General features: G+C 32.0%; 1 protein-coding gene across 1 annotated transcript; it reads right to left on the reverse strand.

Annotated features, from left to right (window-relative positions):
- Window positions 1–11,876: 11,876 nt before the first annotated feature.
- On the reverse strand, window positions 11,877–22,318 carry LOC112015922 (potassium channel AKT2/3). The gene is made up of 11 exons (XM_024048391.2): window positions 21,763–22,318; window positions 20,599–20,817; window positions 17,073–17,231; window positions 16,938–16,995; window positions 16,184–16,501; window positions 15,742–15,981; window positions 14,825–15,142; window positions 13,578–13,766; window positions 13,139–13,214; window positions 12,474–13,046; window positions 11,877–12,164 (listed from the first exon to the last, which is right to left on the reverse strand). The coding sequence occupies exons 1-11, from the start codon at window positions 22,002–22,004 to the stop codon at window positions 12,034–12,036; spliced, it is 2,523 nt and encodes an 840-aa protein (XP_023904159.1). The 5' UTR covers window positions 22,005–22,318; the 3' UTR covers window positions 11,877–12,033.
- Window positions 22,319–22,690: the final 372 nt, after the last annotated feature.

A 22,690-nucleotide genomic window follows, 5' to 3' on the forward strand; every position in this document is an offset into this window, starting at 1 on the left:
TTTTTGTTACTATTCTTCTTTTGCTTTTTTTTTTTTTTTTTTTTTTTTTTGTTTTAGGATTTGCATTGCATAACATTCATGCATTTCATGATAGGTTGTTTTTGTTACTCCTTTAAAAAAAAAAAAAAAAAAAGGAAGTAAGGATAGAAAAAATGTGTTTTGCATTATTTTTCTTGGACTTGTAATCAAGGCTGGCCATATTATCTTTACATAACATGTTTGTATACCTTGTTTAGCTTGGATGAGTTTATTTTACTGCACTTTGCTAGTTGTAGCTATGTAGTGCATGTTAAGTGGGAGTTGTTTATAGTTTTTGATCACTTGATCTTGATTTGAAGTCACATGCTTTTGATTGTTAGGACTTGAACTTAATAAGAAAGGCATAAATAACCATCTCACCACTATTTACTAGCCAATCATGAACATCTTAGTGCATATCATAAGATTTTGTGCTCGAGAATGTGTAGCATATGCACAAAAAGAAAATAAGGTGTAGCCTTGGATTAATGCTAAAATTGGTGTGTACATTATTGAGCTATAATAAATTCACAATGAAATAAAATTGGTGTGTATATTATCTGGCTAATCAAATACTTTCACATTGAAATAAAATTTGTGTGTACATTATGAGGCAAAACAAGAAACTTCCATGATTGCAAGCTTGTAAGAGTTATATGATATAACTCTTTAGGTGATAGTCTTTTTCAAATTTATGTGATGAATTTTGTAGAAATTGTGATTTATTACTATCTACATATCACCTCACATGTATCTCAAGCTATTACTAGCTACACACACGACACAAGTTATTCTTTGCTAAAACTTACTACATGATACTGTGTGTGATTTTTTGTGGCCATCCAAGATTACATGTTTCTTGATTTTAATGCAAAATGTGTTTAATGTTTGAGTTTTGAGGACCAATTGATTGAAAAACTTTTTTTTGGAAGATCTGGGTTGAATTCAAGTGTTTTTGAAAAACTTTTAATCTCATACTTATGCATTTCATTCATGAAACACTGTGCTTTAAGGAATTTTCAAAAATTTAAGTTTTCTAAATTTTCGATCGAAGCTGTTTCTTGACCAATCGAAAATGAGATAAAAATTTTGGTTACAATCTGCCTGACTTGATTGATCGAATTTAATTTTCGATCGATCGAAGCTAATTTTTGACTGATCGAAAATCAGTCAATAAGTGTTTTAAAAATAGTTTTCTCACATGTTCTTCATACTTTTCAAAACTCTTCAAACGCTCTTTTCTCTATTCTTCCTCGACCGATCCAATCTAAGCCAATTTTTGTCATTTTCTGCCTCAAATCTTTCAAGGTTTTTGTCTTCTAGCTTGAGTAAGTCTCTTTTACCCTTTCTTTTTCATTAAAATCACATGTTTCATGCATTTTCATTGAAAATTTCGAACCACCCATTTTTTGGATTTGAGATAATTTTAGTTCTTTTTAATCAAAATAAATCAATGGGTTTTTGTTCTTAGATGATATTAACATGATTCCCATGCATTAATTTGATTAATTTTGTGATTTGAGAAAATTGAAATTTCTAGGGCTTGAAACTTTGTGAAATTGGGGATTTTGTTCAATTGGGCTAAAATTGATGAAATTGACTTGTGTACCTAGGGTAAAAACATAAAACCCTAAACGTTTAATGAAGTAGGGCTGAGTTGGAAATTCTGCAGAAAATTCAACCTGTGCGATTTTCGATCGATCGAGTCTATTATTCGATCGATCGAGCCAGGCCGAGAGTCCCAAGTACTTCTGCAGCCACTCGATTCCAACTTTACAATATTAAACCAACTTTGAGCAAGTCTAAAGAAGACACCATACAATGTTTTGATCATGGTTTGCCAACATTACAAATTAGAGTTCTAAATACATAAAATCCTAAGACCTTAGAACCTAACAGATCCTATAGCTGCTGTTGAGCCTCCTGCTTCTTCATTAAGCGATGCTTCTATAAATGGTTTGTGGGACCTCTTCATCAATAAATGCATATTTTCATGCATAGCATTGCATATTTGATTTCCCTTGGATCTAATATAAATAAAGTCCTGGTATTTACCAAACATGTGAATCGTTATGCTAGACCTAGGAACCTTTTAATGATTTTTAAGTTTGTGCTTGGATACTACATATATAGTTTCTGTAAGGTTCACTAGGTAATTAAAGAGGCCCCTCATTCACCCAATCTATACCTGAGTGAGACGAGTTTTGCAAGAGTATTAGACCTCAAATACTCAAAAAATCAGATTTTATGAATCATGTTTAGAATAAACTTTTGATAAAAAATTTCCAATGGATTACTTCATTTACCTCTGCTTCTCCAAAAAAAAAAAAATTCTCCAATATCTGAGTGTTTGATAGTAATGAATGCCTATGTTCTCTAGGTGCTCCACATTGCACTTACCAAACTTCTATTAATATCATAGAAAATCAATATGAAACAAAATACACTGAAATGTATTAGAACTTTATTGTGTATTATGTTAGCAAACCATGATCAAAACATAGAGTCTAGGTTAGGCTTGCTCAAAGTGTGTTTATTTGTAAAGTTGGAATCGAGTGATTGTAGAATTTACTGGACTATATCTGCAAGGCACAATTGATCGAAAATTAGACTTGATTGATCGAACCTCGTGCAGATTATTTTTTCTGCAGAATTTCCAACTCAGCCCAAGCCCGTTTGACGTGTAGGGTTTTATGTTTTACTCCAAGTATAAAAAGAAAAACTCTAGCTACGTTTTAGAGGTCTTTGATGTGCTGTGTTTTGAATCTCTTGTGAGATCTAGAGGTGTTTACCTTCATACACACTTAGCGTTATAAATATCAAGATTCATGTCAAGAACTTGGTGATCACTTTAGTTGCTACATAAAGAATTTAAAGAAGATCTGAAATCTTTGAGTGGAGTCTCAAAGTCACAAGTGAGAGTACTTGTGGTTGCAATGGATCAAGAAAAAAAGTAGTCCATGGACTCGGAGTTGTCACGTGGTCGTGGTAGTAAGTTTGCTACTCGAGGTAGCAATATGATGTTAGTAGTCTAAGTCTTATTGTACAAACTTCAATTCTTTCATAGTGGATCTGTTTTACATTGAGGATAGCTAGGTTAAATCCTCCCCAGGTTTTTTATTGGTTGGTTTTCTTGGGTTATCATATCTTGTGTTCTTTATATTTTCGCATTACTTACATGATATGATTTGAATATGTTAACCTAGATCTGTATAATTTATCTAAGTAATCACTTGGCTAAATAACTAGGTTAAACAACTTGTGTTTTAAGAGGTCTAAAAACAAGTTGTTTGACTTATAAATTAGAACTCTTAAAACACAAGTTGTTTAACCTAGTTATTTAGCCAAGTGATTACTTAGATAAATTATACAGAACTTGTTGCTGCATAAAATTTATATGCTTGGAGCAAACAAATTATTTTTTTAATAAGAACTTGTTCTTACATTATTTGTTCCAACCATATAAATTTTAAGTAATTTTTGTACTTTCTTCTCTACTATTTAGTTTTTGTTCATTTTTATTAAATTATTTACTTTTAGCTTATATATGAGTTTTCATTATTAATTTGTACATCGCATAGGGCATAGTACTAATCACATAGTATATAATAAACATATATGCAATTAGAGTGCCAAGTGGATTCCATATATTTTTTTCCCTCCTTTTGCCATGTGAACAATATCATTGTCCATTTATTTTACACCTTTTCAACTGATGACAAACAAAAAAACTTTCGTAAAGGTTTGGAATGTTTGAAAGAATTTTCATTATATATATATATAAATTACTTTAATCATCATCCGTAATTTTTATATAGTTTTAATTAACAAAAGTTTGGTCTTTCACGGTAGGCTTCAACTTAATGATTTTTTTAATAACTATTTTTTTGTTCAATTTGTGATTTTTTTTTTCTTCTTCTCCACATGCATTGTATGAGTATATTACTGATATTATATATAAATAGTCCTTAATCCATACTATGCACGGGAATCTACCTATTTGTGAGGTAGATTAAAATAATTTTATAAAAAAATTAAGAAACTACACCATTGCATGATTTGCTCTTGTATAACTTTAATTTGTGTTACAATTTGATGATGAAGCCATTGCAAGAATTTACAATGGCTTACAAAAAATTTTGTTAGACAGTTTCAGATACAGCAAAAAAATAACTCAAAAATTCATATATTAAAACTACTGAAAGACCAAAATATATTAAAGAATCAGATGATTCACTGCTTAGAAATTATTGAAACAAAACAAAATATATATGACTAAAAAATAGAGAAAGATGAATTACATTCAAAAGAATAATTTCAATTATTGCAAGCTTTTTTATCTTGTAAAAAAGGCTAGAGAGAGTTTGGTGGTTCATGTATGAAAATTACTTTTTAAAAAAATACATGAAAAACCATAAAATAAATTTTTTTTTTAACAAAATAGAGGAGAAGAAAATAATATAAGAACTCATACCTCTAATCAGCTTTAAAATATATATATATATATATATATTGGGGTTTACTTTGCTTTTATAGTGTTCATGATTAACCTTGCAAATTTGGAGATAAATTATCAATATTTGAGTTTGAGTTAAAGTTTGACTTGTTAGGGAGATAGAGTTTTACTTTGTTAAGTTTGAATGAAACAAAAATAATTTTGTATAAAAAAATGATAAAAAGTTTGAGTTTTAGTTGAACTTGTTATAGAGATAGAGTTTCACTCCTTGTTAAGTTTGGACTAAACAAAAATAATTTTATTTAAATATAATGATAATTTAATTTAAATATTGTGCTGACGTGAAAAATTGTAAAAGTTTCAGAAGTTTCGATTATATATATATATATATATAAAGAAAGACAAATAGATATGCCAAAATAAAAGTCAAAAAGAAAAAGCAAATTGTAGTAACATTATGCAAAACTGCAAGCAATGTCACATTCCAAACTCAAGATTTCGTCGTCCCTATGCAGTTTCAAAGAGGGCAATGATCATATCTCAAAATCATATAATTGTTTAGGTACGAATTAAATTAAAGTATTGTCCTATCAAAGTGACTTGCTTGCACTACAAAAAACACAAGTTATAGCCGCATTTTTTTTTAGCCGCGTTTACAAAAACGAGGCTATAGCTTCCCTATAGCTGCGTTTTGTTATAAACACGACTAAAATTATAAACCTATAGCTGCGTTCTATAAAATGCACCTATAGCGCAGTTCTGTAGCTATGTTTTTAGTGTTTGTAGTGGCGTTTTATTGGGTAGGGCCTATAGCCGTGTTTAAATAAAATAGGTCAGGCGTCTGTGGAAAAAAAGAATACAGTTGCTTAAGTGCCATTCATGCAATGTTGTTATTTCTATTTGTGCATGACATATAAGGCTTTAGCAGATGAGCAAAGGAGAGGTACCAAAATTGACAAGGTAAGGTGTGCCTATTAGGACGGGGGACTGCATATAGGAGTGGCAAAATTGGACACGACTTGCAAACCCGATACAACATGACACGAAATTAGCAAGTTATGGATTGAAACTTAATGGGTTAATGTCATATTTGGATTGACATGACTGGCCCATTTAATAAATGGGTCGAATTAGTGTCCAATCTATGGAACCCGTTTGACCTGTCTAACCTGTTTAATTAAATGTCATTTTACCAATATACTCTTCAAACACTAGGTATATAAACTTATTAGTTGTTGTAATTTATTTTCTTTGACATATTATGATTGATTATTTGTGATATTGAAATATGCTTTAATTTTGAATGACTATCCATTATGCAATTACTTGTTAGTTTTGAATTTTATATTAAAAATATCTATTTGTTTTGGTTTTTTATAATTCATATCAATTTGGTTAATGCTAAAATTTGTTTGTTTGTTTGTGTGTTTTTTTTTTTTTTTTTAAATAAAATCTAATAAACAGGTCGACACAACTGACCCGTTTAATAAATGAGTCGTGTTAGGGTTGAGAAATCTTGACCCGTTTAATATACATGTCGGGTTAGTATTAACCTATATAGTCGAATATTTATGAGTTTACACGACATGAACCTGATACGTGAACACGAATTGTCACCCCTAATTGCATACACCCGAGGAAATAATCAAATACTTGAAAAGATCTAAGGCGTAAATGCAATTTTCGTCCCTACATTTTGGGGTTATTTCTATTTTGGTCCATACATTTCTATTTTACCACTTTTAGTCCCTATTCCAATTAGCGCTTGTTATTTTAGTCCTTTCCGTCAGCCACCAGACAAAAATTACTGACATGGCTAACGGACTTATTAAAATATTAATAAAAATACACCGTGGCTCTCCTTACCCATGCCACATGGGTTTCCCACCCCTTTATTCGCACGTGACCCTCACTACAACCACCTGTGGCTTCAACTGAACCCCCAAATCGGTTCACCTTCTCTCTTTCTGTGAAACCACAAACCAAATCAGTCCACCTTCTCTTTAGATTTGGGATAGCCATCAAACCACCATCGCAGACAAACAAACCACCATCGCAGACAAACAAACCCAGAAATAGATATACCCAAACCCATTTTTCTGGGAATAGCAGAGAAAATAAAAGCCATGAGATTTCTATCTCTGTGAGATAGAGACCAAACACACAGGTATTAGCTCTCTCTGTCTCTCTCTGTATGTCCTTATATATAGCTAGCTTTATATTATGCGTAGGGGCCACAATGTTGCTTTTGTATATTCATTGTTTGGGTTTTGACTTTATCGATTTTTGTTGGTTACTTTTGACTGTTTGTTGGTCCTTGTTTGGGTATGTGCTTCTTTGTGACTTCCAATGTGGTCCTCGTTTTCCCCTGTTGAAGATAATGGCTGATTCTGTGTGTGATGTATACTGAATTAGTGGGCCAAAATGCTTATGATATATAATGTTAACATGTGTCTTTTTTTTATGACATTGTTGTTTAATATGTGTTTGTTTGTGCTTTCCAACGTGGTCCCTCTACTCCCCTGTTGAAGATGATGTGCATTACCATATTATATAATTCAAAACAGCTGAGGTGGATGAGTGTTGAGTTGGTAAATAAGTAATGTGTGATATTTTGTTAACTAATGAGTGCTGTTTTGGAATGTAGTCAATATTATTTAACTAATGGTTAATATTTTGTTAACTAGTGATTTATATGTGTTTTGCATGTAGCATGAGTGAGCTATTTAGCTTGTCTGTGCATCATGGTGGGTATTTTAGTGATAACCCTCGAAAATATGTGGGAGGTAAAGTGGATGTAGTGGACAATTGTGACCCTGATAGGTATGTAAGGAGTTTGGGTACACCTCTGTGAGCAGGATTTGGTATAAAATGCCTGGTAGTGATCTAGAGAGGGCTAATTTCCATTTGATAGTTGATGATGATGATGCCATGCTTATGACAGATTTAGTGATTGGTCATGAAGAAATTCATGTGTTTTTAGAGCACCCTGTGGATAATCCTATACTAGTGGATGAATGTGAGCATGTTGGGGCAGATGTGCAGCCATTGGCAGTGGAGCAAAACCTTTTAGGACATGGCAGTAATGATGATGGCAGTAATGACGAAGGTAGTGATGATGATGCAAATGGTAGTGAAGATTATAACAATAATAATGAGGATCACATTGAAGTAGATGCTGAACAAGCCTACTATAGGAGAGAAAGTAACACACCAATGGTTGAGGAGGTTGATGATGATGATGATGTTGTTGAGGTTGATGCTGCAGAGATGTATTCGAAGAGAGAAAGTAAGGAACCTGTGAATCAGCACCCATTTGAGGACAAGGATGTAGTTGATAACAGTGACAGTGAAGGAGGTGATGATGAAGGAAGTGGCCTAGAAGATGAAGATGTAGTGAATCCTGATGAGAGGGAGTTTGTGGAGGATAGTAGTGATAGTTGGGATGGTTGTGATGGGGATGTTACTAAACCAGTACAAATGGGTGCTAGTGTAATGAACTCTGATTATGACAGTGATGATGATATTGGGGATGACACTGATGATAGCTCTGCGGATGAACTGAAAACACCTGTGGGAAGGGGAAGGGGACAAAGGAAGACCTTCCCACTATTTAAGCCAGTTGCTAAGGCTGAACATATCAGATTTGAGAAAGATATGTTGTTCACAACACTTAAGCAATTCAAAGAAGCTATAACTAATTATGCAGTTAATCGTGGCTGGGGGATTAGACTTGTAAAAAATGATTTGCAGAGGATAAGAGCAGTTTTCCATGGAAAATTGCAAGTTTGTGGCATATCTAACAAAGATGCCAAGAGAGAAGAGCTACCAAATACGAACACTGAACCTGGAACACACATGCACTAAGAGTTATAAGAACCCAAGGTGCACTTCTGCATTCATTAGGAAGAAGTTGATGAAGAGGGTGAGAAGAAAACCTAACATGAAACTAAAAGACATCCAAGATGTTGTAAATGAGAAGTTAACACTAAACATAACTTCAGGAAAAGCAGCAGGGCCAGGGAGAAGGCAAGAGAATATGTTGATGGGATTTACACACAGCAGTACAATCAACTTTGGGAGTATTGTGAAGAGTTGAGGAGGGTTAGCCCTGGCAGTACCATACTTATGAAGGTACACACTTTCAATGAAGATGATTTGGCTGCTGAGATGGATTTGGTATGTGGGGTTCCTTATTTTGAGAGGTTGTACATATGTCTGGAGGGTTGCAAGAAAGGGTTTATGGCTGGATGTAGGCCAATAATTGGTTTGGATGCCTGCCACTTGAAGACTAAGTCAGGAGGAAAAAGATGGTCACATCAGAGACCCTGAATGCTTCCAAGAATACATCTAGATACATGGGGGCTATCAAGTTTGCTGGGAGTCGGTCATCAACGCATGCTCCAAGAAAAAAATGAATAGCTTGTTGTTTTATATCTTTTGATAAATGGCTTATATTTTGTATAATTATAGTCAAGACCTTATTTTGTATAATTCGTATTAGTTAAACAATGCCCTACTATTTGGGTTAAGATTGGCAATTGAACAATGCCCTTTTGTTATTTAAACATACTTTTGCTTTTTTTGATGATAACTATGAAGATGTTTGGGTTAAGTTTGGCAATATGTTAATTAGGATGTTTGGATTTCAAGATTGAGTTTGTTGTTTCCTTCTATCTTGTTTTATATGTGTAGTATAGTGCTTTCTTGGAATATGTTATATGTTAATACCAGTTTCATTTGTTGCATGCACTTGGAAATCTGCTACTTGGTTCAACAGGGACATTTCCAATCCACACATCCACACATTGAATGAGAATTGTATTCATTTATTTCTCAACAGAAAGAGTACAAAATAAGCAACAGTTGTGTTATTGCTAATAACTAATCCTACCAAAATAGAGCACACTGCCAACCCTCCATACATAAATAAACACTGCAACCCTCCATACATAAACACTGCAACCCTACATGCCCTACCAAGCACAACAACCCACATAAGTTATTTCCACCCCCTAGCTAAGCAAACATAGAACTGCAAATATCACCACTAACAATGCCACAACTACAGCTAAAAACTTCTCTCTCTTCTTGCAGTTTGCAAGCTCAGCCTCAAGTTTGATGATCCTTTGCCTTTGCTGTGGGATAAGCACCTTACCAAGTTCACATATCTCATCATCACGCCATTTGAAGAACCTACACTTTCGCCCCACCTGAAACGCAGATAATGCTCCGAAAAATGAAAAATGAAATTAACTAAAACCCACTTAAACAATCAATTTATTGAAATTAACATACCCAGTAGTTTGGACAACCATAGAACCTTCTGCCAGGGTTGTCTTCAGTCCACGCCACAACTAGGACAGGTTTTTTATTACAGTAGCACGTCATTGGTGCTCTCCTCCTCACACTGGAACCTGTTGAATAACTTGCTTCCATTGGGCTTCGAAGATTGTTTGTTTTGATCGTGGTTTGGGGAGATGAGGATTAGCTGTGTGTGTGGGTGGAGGTCGAAGCTCGAAGCTCGAATTTTGGGAGTTTAGGGTTTCTATTACTGATTTGGAGGATTTGGAATTTCTGGTACTGATTTCTAATTGTAGTGAGGGTTACGTGCGAATAAAGAGGCGGGAAACCCATGTGGCATGGGTAAGGAGAGCCACAGTGTATTTTTATTAATATTTTAATCAGTCTGTTAGCCACGTTAACAATTTCCGTCTAGTGGCTGACCGAAAGGACTAAAATAACAAGCGCTAATTGGAATAGGGACTAAAAGTGGTAAAGAAATGCAGGGACCAAAATTAAAAAAAAAAAAAAAAAAAAAAAAAAAAAAATTGATTTGCAAACTTGACCCAAAGTTAATTAATCGAGAGTGGGAGTTAAACCAATATTAATTTCCCTATGAGTGGAGTTGTAAAATCGTACATTGTGATAAGAATCATGTTTAGTTCATTGTTGTTGATATCAGAGCTCAAATTCAATGACAATGGAATTACCTATATTAGTCTATAGACAATGGAATTACCTGCTGCGATGCTCTCAAATGGAAATTATAATCATATGTGGATTATCATATAGGGGTGTCAATGTTCAACCCAACCCGTAAACATGATATGAACCCGACACGGGTTTTTACGAGTTAGAGTTGGGCCTTAGTAGGTTTGGGTTATAAACGGGTTGACCCGAAAACAACACGATAAGAAACGGGTCATAAGAGAGTCAACTCACATGACCTGCAATAGACACATTTAACATGCCAATTTATTTGTGTCAACCTAAAATATCCAATTTAACACAACTTGTTTAACTTGTATAACAAACAAATATTTATTTTATTTTAGATTTGTTAAATACCTTTTATATCCAACCTATATTTTAAACTTAAAATGAAAAGTGAATAATTACAAAAAACTTACAAGTATAATTGGAAATTAGAACTTTAAAAATTTTACGTACCCTAGTATAATTAGAAATTGAACCATATTATTTTGAATGTAGGTTGAAGACTTGAAGTGTATGCACTACTTTTGGGATGTAAAAAATATTTATTTCTAGATGAATATTATATTTAATATTAAGCAAGTTGAAATGGGTTGTGTTACATTCTTGTCAACCCAACATAACCTATTTATTAAGTGTGTTAAGTGGGTTGGGCCTGGTCAACCCGCCTCATTAACAGATCGGGTTAAGGTTGAAGGATCATGACACAATTATTAAATGGGTTGAGTTAGGGTTAAGTCATTTAGTCGAAAACCCCTACCTCGACAAGACACGAACCCAGCACACTAACTCGAATTAACACTTCTATTATTATATCAAATATCTTTCTTAACTTAAGTAACTACTTGAAAACTTTGACCATGAATAATTTGAAATCAAGTTATCGATCCTAGAAAGTACTAAGACTATAAAAACTTTTTTGAAAAATTCAAGTTTATAACAAAATAATGAGATTAAGTTTTCTTATTATGACAAGATTTGTTTTGGTATTTGGGTTTTATCTATTTGATAAAAATACGACGTTTTAATTGTTTGTACTTGGATTTTTTAGCCATCGGATCGAGTTTTCTTGGTCACTTCACTTTCGATGGTCTTGGTTGGTCTGAGGTCTTTTTCATTAGTAAATGACCCATTTTAGTTAAGTGGTCCAGTCTATTTGGTCAAGACGGTTCATCACCGACTTTTGAGTGCTATTATTCTATGTCATAACATATCTGAATGTAATGGTATTATTAAGGGTTGTAATATTAATTGAAAAAACTTAATATCTAAAACATGTAAATATAAACATAGAAAAAAAAATATATATATATATATATATATATAAACAAAGAAAATGATGAAGAATGATAAAGAAAACATTCACGCACACTTTTGATTTTTACCAAAGGGAAAAAAATAATAATAAAAAGGAAAGCAAAAGATATTTCCATTGACTATGTGATTCCACCAAAATATACACGTTTCTTCAAGAAAGAGCTTTCTTTCTGGAAGTGAATGATGGAATATTCTTGACAAGCATTTGTTAACTAATCTACATTATTAGTGCTTAAAAATTCTGATTACATTGGCGAATTTGAATCTTCAACTATGAAAAGTTTATCATTATCTCTAATCACTTCAATAGAATCGATTTCTGCTCCCTCTCCATCCATTACCAAAGCATTTCTTGCATCAAACCCAAACTTTTGACCTATATAAAAGTTGATTGAATACACTAATAAGGTCAAACTGGAACCATTCAACCCAAAAAATGGGGTCAATCGGAACCTTATATGACTTATATATATATATATATATATTCTACCATTAAAAAAAAACATAATATGTTAAGAATCTAATGAGTTTATGAAGCATAAAGTGGAACGCTAAAAATGAGACATGATTTTTATTTTACAAAAATGTCTTAATAAAAAATCATGCTATTAGGTGTTATCAAAATTTTCAAATTTTTGAAAGAAAAAAATGCTTAGCATTAGTACTCATGAGAATATGTATGTACCTGCAATGGTCTTGAGCTGCTCTAGTGAATCTGGCAACTTAATTAACCTCCCAGATTCCATGCAACAAGTTTCTCTCCTCACAACTGGATTGCCTCTATAAATGCTCACCCTTGGAGTACAAATAGGTCCACTGGGTTTTTTCCATTTGCAATTTTGCTCTCGTTCATCGTGCCTCCCCAAAGGCACTTCATTTGGCATGGTATCATGTACTACAATCCGGTGCCCAACCTCTCTCTTTTGCAGCATTTCGTTTAGAGTCGTCGAAGGAAACTCATATGAATTGATATCAATAACGTCTGCACCATTCATCATAAGTAGATTTACCATGTCCACATTTTTTTTGGCCATGGCAATCTGAATTGCAGTGTACCCATGGAGATCCTTTGAGTCCACACTTATTCCTTCTTTCAATAGCTGCTCCGTCACTGTTAGATTATCTCTTTTTGCAGCAGTGCATAAAAGATCACCAGCAGTGTGTGGATCAGAAACAGCAGCATATTGGTAGAGGATTCGGAATATGGAACTGTGCTTCGATGCTATAGCATCCCATAATGCAGTGTTGCCATTATTGTCTGCAAGAATTTAACCAGAGATAAACTTAAGGTAAGCAAGAATTTAACTAGAAAAAGAAAATGGAAGCATGTTAAAAAGCATTGGATATTACCTCGTACGTGTACGTTGCATGCATGCTTAAGGAGTACAAAAACACACTCTTCATGCCCTTTTGATGCTGCTATGTGCTACAAGAATTTTAATAATAATAACAATCAACATCATAATCATCTGATCAATCTTATGTTGCATGTTCATTTATTTTATTAATTTTTTTTTCTACATATGTTATATATATAGGTCTATAATCTAATTAAATACTAGCTTCTTTCCATGCGCTATACATGTGTTTAAAGTTTAAGTATAAAATGTGTTTCTTAATTTTATGGAATTTGAAGTACTTGAATTTTAAATTTCTCTATTTTCCTTTATTACCTTAATTGTTAAATTATTTTCAATTAGATTATAGAATTATATATATTTTTGAAAGTATAAAAAACGAATACATAAAAAATTCTATTATATATATATATATAAAGATAAAAACATACCAATGGGGTTCTTCCTTCAGAATCTCCAATATCAGGATCAAACCTTGCCCTGAGAAGCTCATCAAGAAAAGCAGCATTGCCTGTATCAGCAACTGTCAACAAGCTGGAAGCCATGTTTGGGTCACCCTCTTCTTCCCCATTGTCCACATTCAAATCTCCAATACTTAGATCCTTTAGTTTTTTTTGATGCTGCATTACACCATATAATAAACCTTGAGTCCTTAATTAAAGAGAACATAAGCATAGTTATCAAAAGGGCGCAGGTGGTAAGAATATTTCTCAAAAAAAGAAGAAGCAGGATGTAATATATGCTCTTTCAAGAATCAGGTAAAGATTAAAAGTATCAAGGCCTTTTTATTATGTTGCAAAATTTTCCTAATAAGGCTGTGTGTTCGTTTCCTAAAAACTATAATATATTTTTCCGACTAAATTATTTTCTTTAAATGTATATTTCAGTAAATTTTATAGATTAAATTATATATTACACCATTTAACTTTGATATGTTTTCAATGCAACTAGTCCTTTAAGTTTCACTTCTTATTTTTTTATTTTTTATTTTTATTTTTTCATTCCTATCCTTAATTTAACTGATTATATTCACTTCCGTTGTAGACTTGTAGTTTTGCCATCCAATTTGCAGCATTAACTGAGATGTTTTGAAATGTGGAAAAATACTAAAACTAACGGGGCAAGATTAGATGAAGGTAGATAACTAAATTGAAAATATATTAAAGTTATTGGATTAAAAATAACTTAAAGGACCAAATTTAAAATAGGTCAAAGTTAGGGTATAATTTGTAATTTAGTCATTTTATATTTTCTTAGTTTTCAATGTGAAAATTTAGGGAAGAAAAGAACTCTAGATAATAAAGGCAATAAAACCCTCCATTTATAGAAGTTTTGTTTACCAAAACATTTCAATGCACATTAGTAACCTGAAAAGTGTCTATTGGTGCTTGCAAGTAAATGTGTTCCTAAACTGGTTGACTTTATTATTTCCAAGAGTTTTTAACTTTTTTTTAAAAAAAGGTGCAAAATTATGATTTCTCCGAATATATATTTCTAGGAAAAAGTTGATTTCTACAATTGAAAATATATATAGTTCTAGTCGAGGCTAATTGAAGCTTGATAAGAAATAACCCATTTATATAAACAGTCTTATGGATAAAACCTTCTAAAGGGGAAAAAATCGAAATGTTGAAAGAGAAAAGAGCTTTATTAAAACATGTTCTATCTAGTTACTGACCTGAAGGATGTTCTTAAGCATTCTCTCCAAGTCTTCTAGTTTAGTATGGGTTGCATCTAATAGAGCAGAGGTTTTGAGACTCAAGAGTTGTGAAAGTGTCTTGGTTCGATATGTATAGCTTTGAGGTCTGCAATAAAGTGCACCAACTTCTCCAAACATGTCTCCAGAATGCAAAGTCCCAACCACTTCTTCTTTGTCATTCTCACAATTGATAATTTCAACTTCACCTGATACAATTATGTAAACATCATCTGGTGCTTCATTTTGCATTATAACATCCTCCCTAGGTGGTATGTACTCAGCTTTCATTTTGGCAACCTATTCAATTCAGATCATCGTACCACATGTTAGTCAACAGAGCAAGATTGGTAAGAAAAATCAACCAAAATCTTGTATACTTTGAGATTTTATTAGGATTGGCGTGTATGTTTGTTTGGAAAATACTAAAACTATTATCAATTTTACTGCCAAAAAAAAAAGTTTGTAAATTGATGTGACAATAAATATAATTAGTGTCACTTCAACAACATAATAGATAAATTTTTATTTATTTATTATAGTTACATTTGAGATCTTTTTAGGAAGTAAAACAAATATATAGGTCAAACATAGGCATAGTGTGTGAGGAGAGAAAATTTAATTGATTTCACTATGCTATACAACATATTAGAGAATATTTATAGAGAAGTTAGTCTAACCCTAATTTGATCCAAAGTACAAGCTTGCAAATATCATGGTTTTAACAGCACATTTGGCCCTAATGGGCCCTAACACTTCTCACACATGGAAAGGTCTACAATATATACATGCAAAAAATTTCTTTAGATGGAAGATATTTTAACTAATTAAGTTTAATTAGTTTAGACTTGTACTAATTTTTTTTTTTTTTTTAACAGCATCAAACTATATTTTCGTACCATGATCAACAAGTTTTCCTTGGAGATGCCCTTAAAGAGATAGACCTTCACCACGGTAGGCAAAAATAAATGCTGGACAATGCTTTTGCAGATAGACTTTGGTAGCTGTTCAAGTAGGTGTTGCTGGTTTAGGCTCTCAGCCTTAAACCTCAAGCACATATAAGCCAGTATTTGTTCTTTTAACCTTGTAGGCAAACGATTTCGGCATCCAAAATTTGATGCTGCTTCAATGCTATTTCTCTGCAATATTAGCCAGTCAAAACCATCAAATTCAGTGGTATGTTATTAAAATTTTAAATGATATATTACTTTGTATACTGCTAAACTTAGGAAATAAAATTTTAAACGTGAAATGGAAAAAGGAGATGATCTTATTCCGATAAAATAGGAAAAAGAAATTTAAAGAATGAAAGCATGGGAGGTGTGAAATAATAGTACTTACAAATTCCATAGTACGACGAGTTCCTTCAACCACTAAATTTGTCATGTTACCAATTATGTAAGCTGTTAGGCCAAGGTTGAAAAGCATGTAGAAAATAATAAAGACCATTTCCACAGTGTTTTGTGCATGGAGGTCTCCATAGCCAACTGTGGTCATGGTGGTGATGGACCAATACATGGCTGAAATGTATCGAATCCAAAGGTTTGTTTCTTGAAAATTCGGGTTCAGAACTCCAATCCATGTCTTTCCTTTGTGAGGGTACATGTCAGCTAACTTGTAGTAGAAACACCCAGCACAGTGCATCGTAAATAGTGTCACCTGAAGCCAACAATTATGCTTATCACACTAATATTTTTTTTTTTTTAAAGGCACCAAGTTTTGCAATCTCTAATGTCCTTATGCTTAACTATCTGATGTCATTTTTGTTGTTTCTGTTGTGAAATATTAGATTATTAGCATTCATGGAAAAATATTGTAGTGAAAATTGTATTTAGACGCGGAAGCGAGGGAGAAAAGGAATATGAAAATTTACGTTGTTTAGTCTGATAACCTGCGCCTACGCTAAAAAAACTCTCAATGATTACATGTTGTTTATTAAGCACTATAACAATGAACCTAATATAGCGATAAAAAATGTTATACTGTCTATATAATTAATATATGAAAATCAATCCTTGAATTGTTATTAGTAGGCAAATCTTGTAGGTTTAGAATAATGATTCAGGCTTGCAAATATATCATATATGTAACTTACAGATAGCAGCCTAGCACATCGGACCCAGAAATAACTGAACCTGATGTCCTTCTCAAGCCTATCAAGATTAAAGAGCCAAAGCAAGTTAATTTTAGAATATGCGTGTCTAATTGTGATTTTTAGGACAACACTAACCTGGTGAAGAGTTGCTTAACCCGTCGGATTCTCCAAAATCTTAGCATGCCCAGGAGTGAATAAGAGAGACCCATTTCTCTGTTGCCTGTGATTAGGTATAACACTAACTCAAATGGGACCGTTGATGCCACATCCATCAAGAACCATGTTGATAGATACCTAGGATATATATCAAGGGTGTCAATCAGTTAGTACTAGTGATCACCATCTTCAACACAATTTAATTATTGGGGTTCACTGATTTTAACCATTGGATTGTTGGTGAGCAAATGGTTTATTAGACTTAAGACCTAAAATTTTCAATCTTTCCTTTGGGAGATGAATTTGAACCTCCAATACTTTGGGAACACAGGTTGTCCCCATTAATATTATGATATACATACTGCTCACCTGGTGAATGAAAGGCAAATAAACTGATGAGATAATTAATATGATTAATATCACATCAATAGCATAAATCTATGTTTAAATTAGAGTACAAATTGTTAGTTTTGGTTTGGTTTTTTGTACTATAACTAATGGTTTTTTTTTTCTTCTTTTGTCTAGCTACAAGCTAACGCAATATTAATTCCTTAATTGGATTGGGCTGTCAAATTTTAGTTAATTCAACCCGTTGATTAGTCCCTTACTAATACTAAGTTTACATATCTAAGTCACTTCACACTACTAACATTTTCTTTTTCTATAAGCACACACGAAATGCCCTGGACTAGTGTCTACTCTACTCTCATGTTATCTTTTGTTTTGCATGCTAATTGCCCATTAAAAATTTATATCTAATATATCCGCTTGACAATTAAGTAATTAATTAACTATCTAAAAAATAAAAAATAAAAATAAAAAATATATCTTTGAAAAAGCCATTTTAAAGCACCTTAAAGGATCACCATATTCTTTGTAGTTATGATCAAATTTGAATTTACGGCTTCAGTTCTATGGTTACTCTTTAACATATATTAGTTATTAGTGTAGACAAATTTTGAGTCCAAATCATCTTATACGACAAGAAATTACTTATACTTTAAAAAAACGTACAATAGAATTATTTCAACTTATGAACTTTATTAGTTGAACTAATTATAGTCCAACCTTATAATTTCACTTAATCTTACAACATTTGCCATGGCTTGTGGTGCCGTCGGTTACACCACCCTTCATTCCTTATACACGACGTGCAAAGTTGGTTAAGGGCTCAACGCCATGATTGCCATTGCGATTTTTCGAAAAGAATTGTAATTTTGTATCCACCTTATATTTCAATTAATTGTACCTTGTTTGTGATAATTGTACTTACTTTACATGTGGGTCAGGATCTGGGTTAGGATTTATAATGAGAAAAGTACTTTAGAAAAGTGGATCCAATGCAGTGAGCGTCACTCTTTCGTAAAAATTATGTTCAAGTTCTTGATTATTGTACAGAAAAAACAGATAAATAAAAATAAAAATCTTTTTTTGCTGAATTATAAAAATAAAAATAAAAAATAAAAAATATTAAGAAAGTTTTCCCAACAATACAATTTAACGTGTAATTTCCGTGTCAAAATTAAGATAGTATGCCACTTACATATAAAATGATAGTGGCTGACGCTATGTCCTAAGCTAAAGGGAAGTAGATTCGTAGAATCAAACCCTCTCTCTCTCTCTCTCTCTCTATATATATATATATAAGAGATGTTTTTTTTTTCTTGTTTTTATTGACTAAAAGTATAGTTATTTGACTAGAGGCTTGTAATTTAATTGATACCTCTACATGTATAAAGTGTTTGAAAATTTAAATAAGGAAAATATATGAACTGCGAAATTAGCAGTATATTATAATTATTTCAACAAAAAAAAAATGGAGTTATTTCAACATTTATCTTTTTTGATTATTTAATAATTGAGAGTGATTGAGATTTGATCTAGTTTTTTTTCTATATATATATTTTTTTTTAATAAATGTTGTCTATGATTTCATTATGGTAGAATAACGTAAATAATAAAACTCCTCTTTTATTCAATATTATCTTCTTTCTAAAAAAATATTCAATATTATCCTTACAAGTTACAAGTAAAGGAACATATTATCTTCCTGACTTCCTTGTTGGGGCCATTAATGCCTCAAACGTTTTGTCTTTGTAACTAAGGACAAAAAATCATTGACTATCTCGTATTATTATGGTCGCAAAATCGTGATTCAGATCAACAGATCATACGATCTTACTTGGTCCAAATAACTTTTAAAAAATATATATGAAGGCTAAAGCATATTTCAAGATATAACATTACAAACACTTTATATTCCAAAAAAAAAAAAAAATTCCTCTCAAATTTTCCTCCAAAAAAAAATCCCATCAAATGTAAACTTACACGATCAAAAAAACCTTAATTTTGTGAACTTAATAATTTTATAATGGTGTTATTAAGGGCTCATCTGTTGACCTTTTGATAAACTTAATAATTTTATTTCTTGTTAAGTATTAAAGACTTGTAGCTTAACTCGATCACTTTCTATATTATTTTTAACAAAAATATCTAGGGATTAAATCTTCACTTATTATTGAAATATAAAATAAAAATAAAAATTACTCCTTAAATTATTACCCTGCATGCCACATAACAAAAATAATAATAATAAATAACCTAACTAACGTGGTGGATCAAATAATAAAATTAATATATCTATTTTACATTGAAAGCTCTAATTTTTTTTTTTTTTTTTTGATAGGGGAAAGCTCTCATTTAATAGGTTAGTGAATGCGAATTTTGTCACTATCATCTTTTCTATATAATAATGAGTTTGTTAATAAAATTATTTTTTTATAGCAAAAATCTATGAAAATAATTACACATGTCAGAAAGCCAATTTCAGCTTCTCCCGTTACCAACTAAAAGGTATTCTTATTCCATATTTCCAATCATCAACTTAACAAGCAAGCACATAATCAAAAAAGTAAAAATGTCAAAATCAAACTTTATTTTATAATAGGAATAGTGTCTAGACAGCTTTATGGATGGGAAATCAGTCAAAGACTCAAAACTCAAAAGTGGTCAAAAAAATTATTTATTTTTTAATTGTACACTAAATTTTTATTAAAGTTTTGAAACTTTTGCCTAAGAATTTTTTTTCTTTGTTTGAGATGATTGGCCAATATTGAGTCTATTAATAGACACAATATTGGCCAATCATCTCAAACAAAGAAAAAAAAATCTTATTCCATGTTTCTCTTTTAAAATCAGCCAATATTGAGTCTATTAATAGACACTTGGCCAATATTGAGTCTATTAATAGACACAATATTGGCCAATCATCTCAAACAAAGAAAAAAAAATCTTATTCCATGTTTCTCTTTTAAAATCAGCCAATATTGAGTCTATTAATAGACACAATATTGGCCAATCATCTCAAACAAAGAAAAAAAAATCTTATTCCATGTTTCTCTTTTAAAATCAAGCATACATTACTCAATATATAAAATATGTAATGCCAATAAATTTTCTGCCAAATTAATTTTGATTTGGAAAATAATTAATATTGTACGCTAACCTCTTGGCAATCTTTCCAGAGTCACGAACTAGAAGCTGAGTTCTTGAATCAATATATGCAACGAAAAATGTCAAGACAATATCAACCCCAAAAAATAGATCGACAATATTGTCTGCAATCCACAGTTCTCTCTTGGGATAGAAATTGAGAAATGCAACCTCAAATGGGTAAACCCATGCTGAGTAAGCAACCAAAAGCACCATAAATGTCTCCCAAATCCTGCACACAACATATAAATACCACTTTTATGAAACCCACTATCCATAGTAGTAGCTTGGCTTTTTCTTTTTTCTTTTTTTTCTTTTTAAATAAAAATTATTTTATTCAAAAAATAATAATTAACCTTAACCTCTAGTACCCATTAGTACAGATTTTTTTTTAAATAATTATTAAAGCTGTTTGAAAAAATATGTATCTTTGAAAAAAATCGGATTTAAAAAAAATTATACTTTGAAAAGTGCGGCATTATTAGGCTCTTCCAAGAAATCCTTAAAAAACATAATAAAACCAAAAAATTCGTCATTTTCAGACTTGAACATTGAGCTAATATACGTAGCTATTTTATTCACGTTACTAAAAGTGGATTGAAGGTAATATAACTTATATTTCTCTCCCACAAAAAGGTGACCCTTTTGCCAATTACCAACTATAATAATTATCAGTGATTATAACTAGTTCACTCCATTTATTATAATCCTATGACTCTAGTCCTCAGTCCAACAAAAGCTGATGAGTTTTGTTGAACATGATTACTCAGTGCTCAGTAGCCAAGTTAGCTAAGCATGTTTAACTCTACCTACCTAAACAAAGCGAATTTTTTTCTTTTTATAATTAATTACAAGTTTACAGCAAATTTCATTGAAAGAATTAGGTAATGTCATTAAATTAGATGACTCTCGATCAAATTCACATGCTTAAATCTATGTCATGTGACATATATACACACACGTACGTACGTATATAAAACGTAATTGTTCAAAACAGTTTAATATATGTAAATGTAAAATATATGGCCATGACATGAAAAATGTACATGAGCCCAGAAAAACCAACAAACAAGAATGGAATTTTCTTAGTTTTTCGTTCATCCAAAACGAAGAAGAAAAAGAAATCATTTCTTGTTATGTTGGTAGTAAAAAATTCAAAATTTCTTGAACTACGTACCTATATCTTGAATCCATTGGCGAAATAATCCGTCCTTTTGACTTTATTTGATTTTGATTATAACTAGAAGCACCCAATGGAGGAAGGATGATCTTGGACAATTTTCGCAAATTGAGAGGTGATGAAGTATCATATTCTTCATGTTGTGAAGTTTCCAGCTCGTTGTGTTGGTCTTTCTGGTTACCCCTCTTCATGTTAGAGGAGGCTAAGTGAAGATCATTTGGACTAAATTTCATCTCCATTTTCCAAAACAACTAGTCTTGGTGTATTTTTGAAGACAAATATATAGAGGAATGGATTCTAAAGAATCGTTTTGAAAGAGAAAAAGGTCAAGAAGGAAGGAAACAAAAGAGGTTTGTGAGGAATAGTGATGGTATTGTTGTGCGTGGAAGAGTAGGTTGTGGCCCTCTCAAGTCTCAAGTAGTACTATCTAGCTGAAAAAAGTTGAGGTGTAGAGGAAATAGTCCTCATGGGAAAACATGCATTTGATCAACATATGCTTTGTGATTGTGATAAGATTTCAAATAGAAATGGTGGGGGTGTGAAATTTCTGGCCTTGTTCATGGGTAAGGACAATAAGGGCCCTCTCTATATCTATCTCTCTCTCTCTCAATATAATTCCAACTTTATTGTGTGATGTGCCAGAAAACCTTTTATTTTAATGTGCATGTTGCATGGCCACAATTAATTGGAAGAGATATGAGTCCCCACTAGAAATATGGCCACCAAGGTGAAGATTCATCCCTTTCATGGGCATCACAGCATGTCAGCATGTAATAAGCTTCCCTTTATTTAATTTTGACATTAAAAATGAAATGAAAATTTCTTTTTTAAGATAAAATTGCTTTTTCTGCTCCCGCGACCCGGGTCTAATGAATAAGATGTCATTATAGCAATATTTAGGTGAAATACGTCAATTCAAGTTGTC

The sequence above is a fragment of the Quercus suber genome, unplaced genomic scaffold, assembly GCF_002906115.3.
Source record: "Quercus suber isolate HL8 unplaced genomic scaffold, Cork oak 2.0 scaffold_68, whole genome shotgun sequence".
NCBI classification, from domain to species: domain Eukaryota; kingdom Viridiplantae; phylum Streptophyta; class Magnoliopsida; order Fagales; family Fagaceae; genus Quercus; species Quercus suber.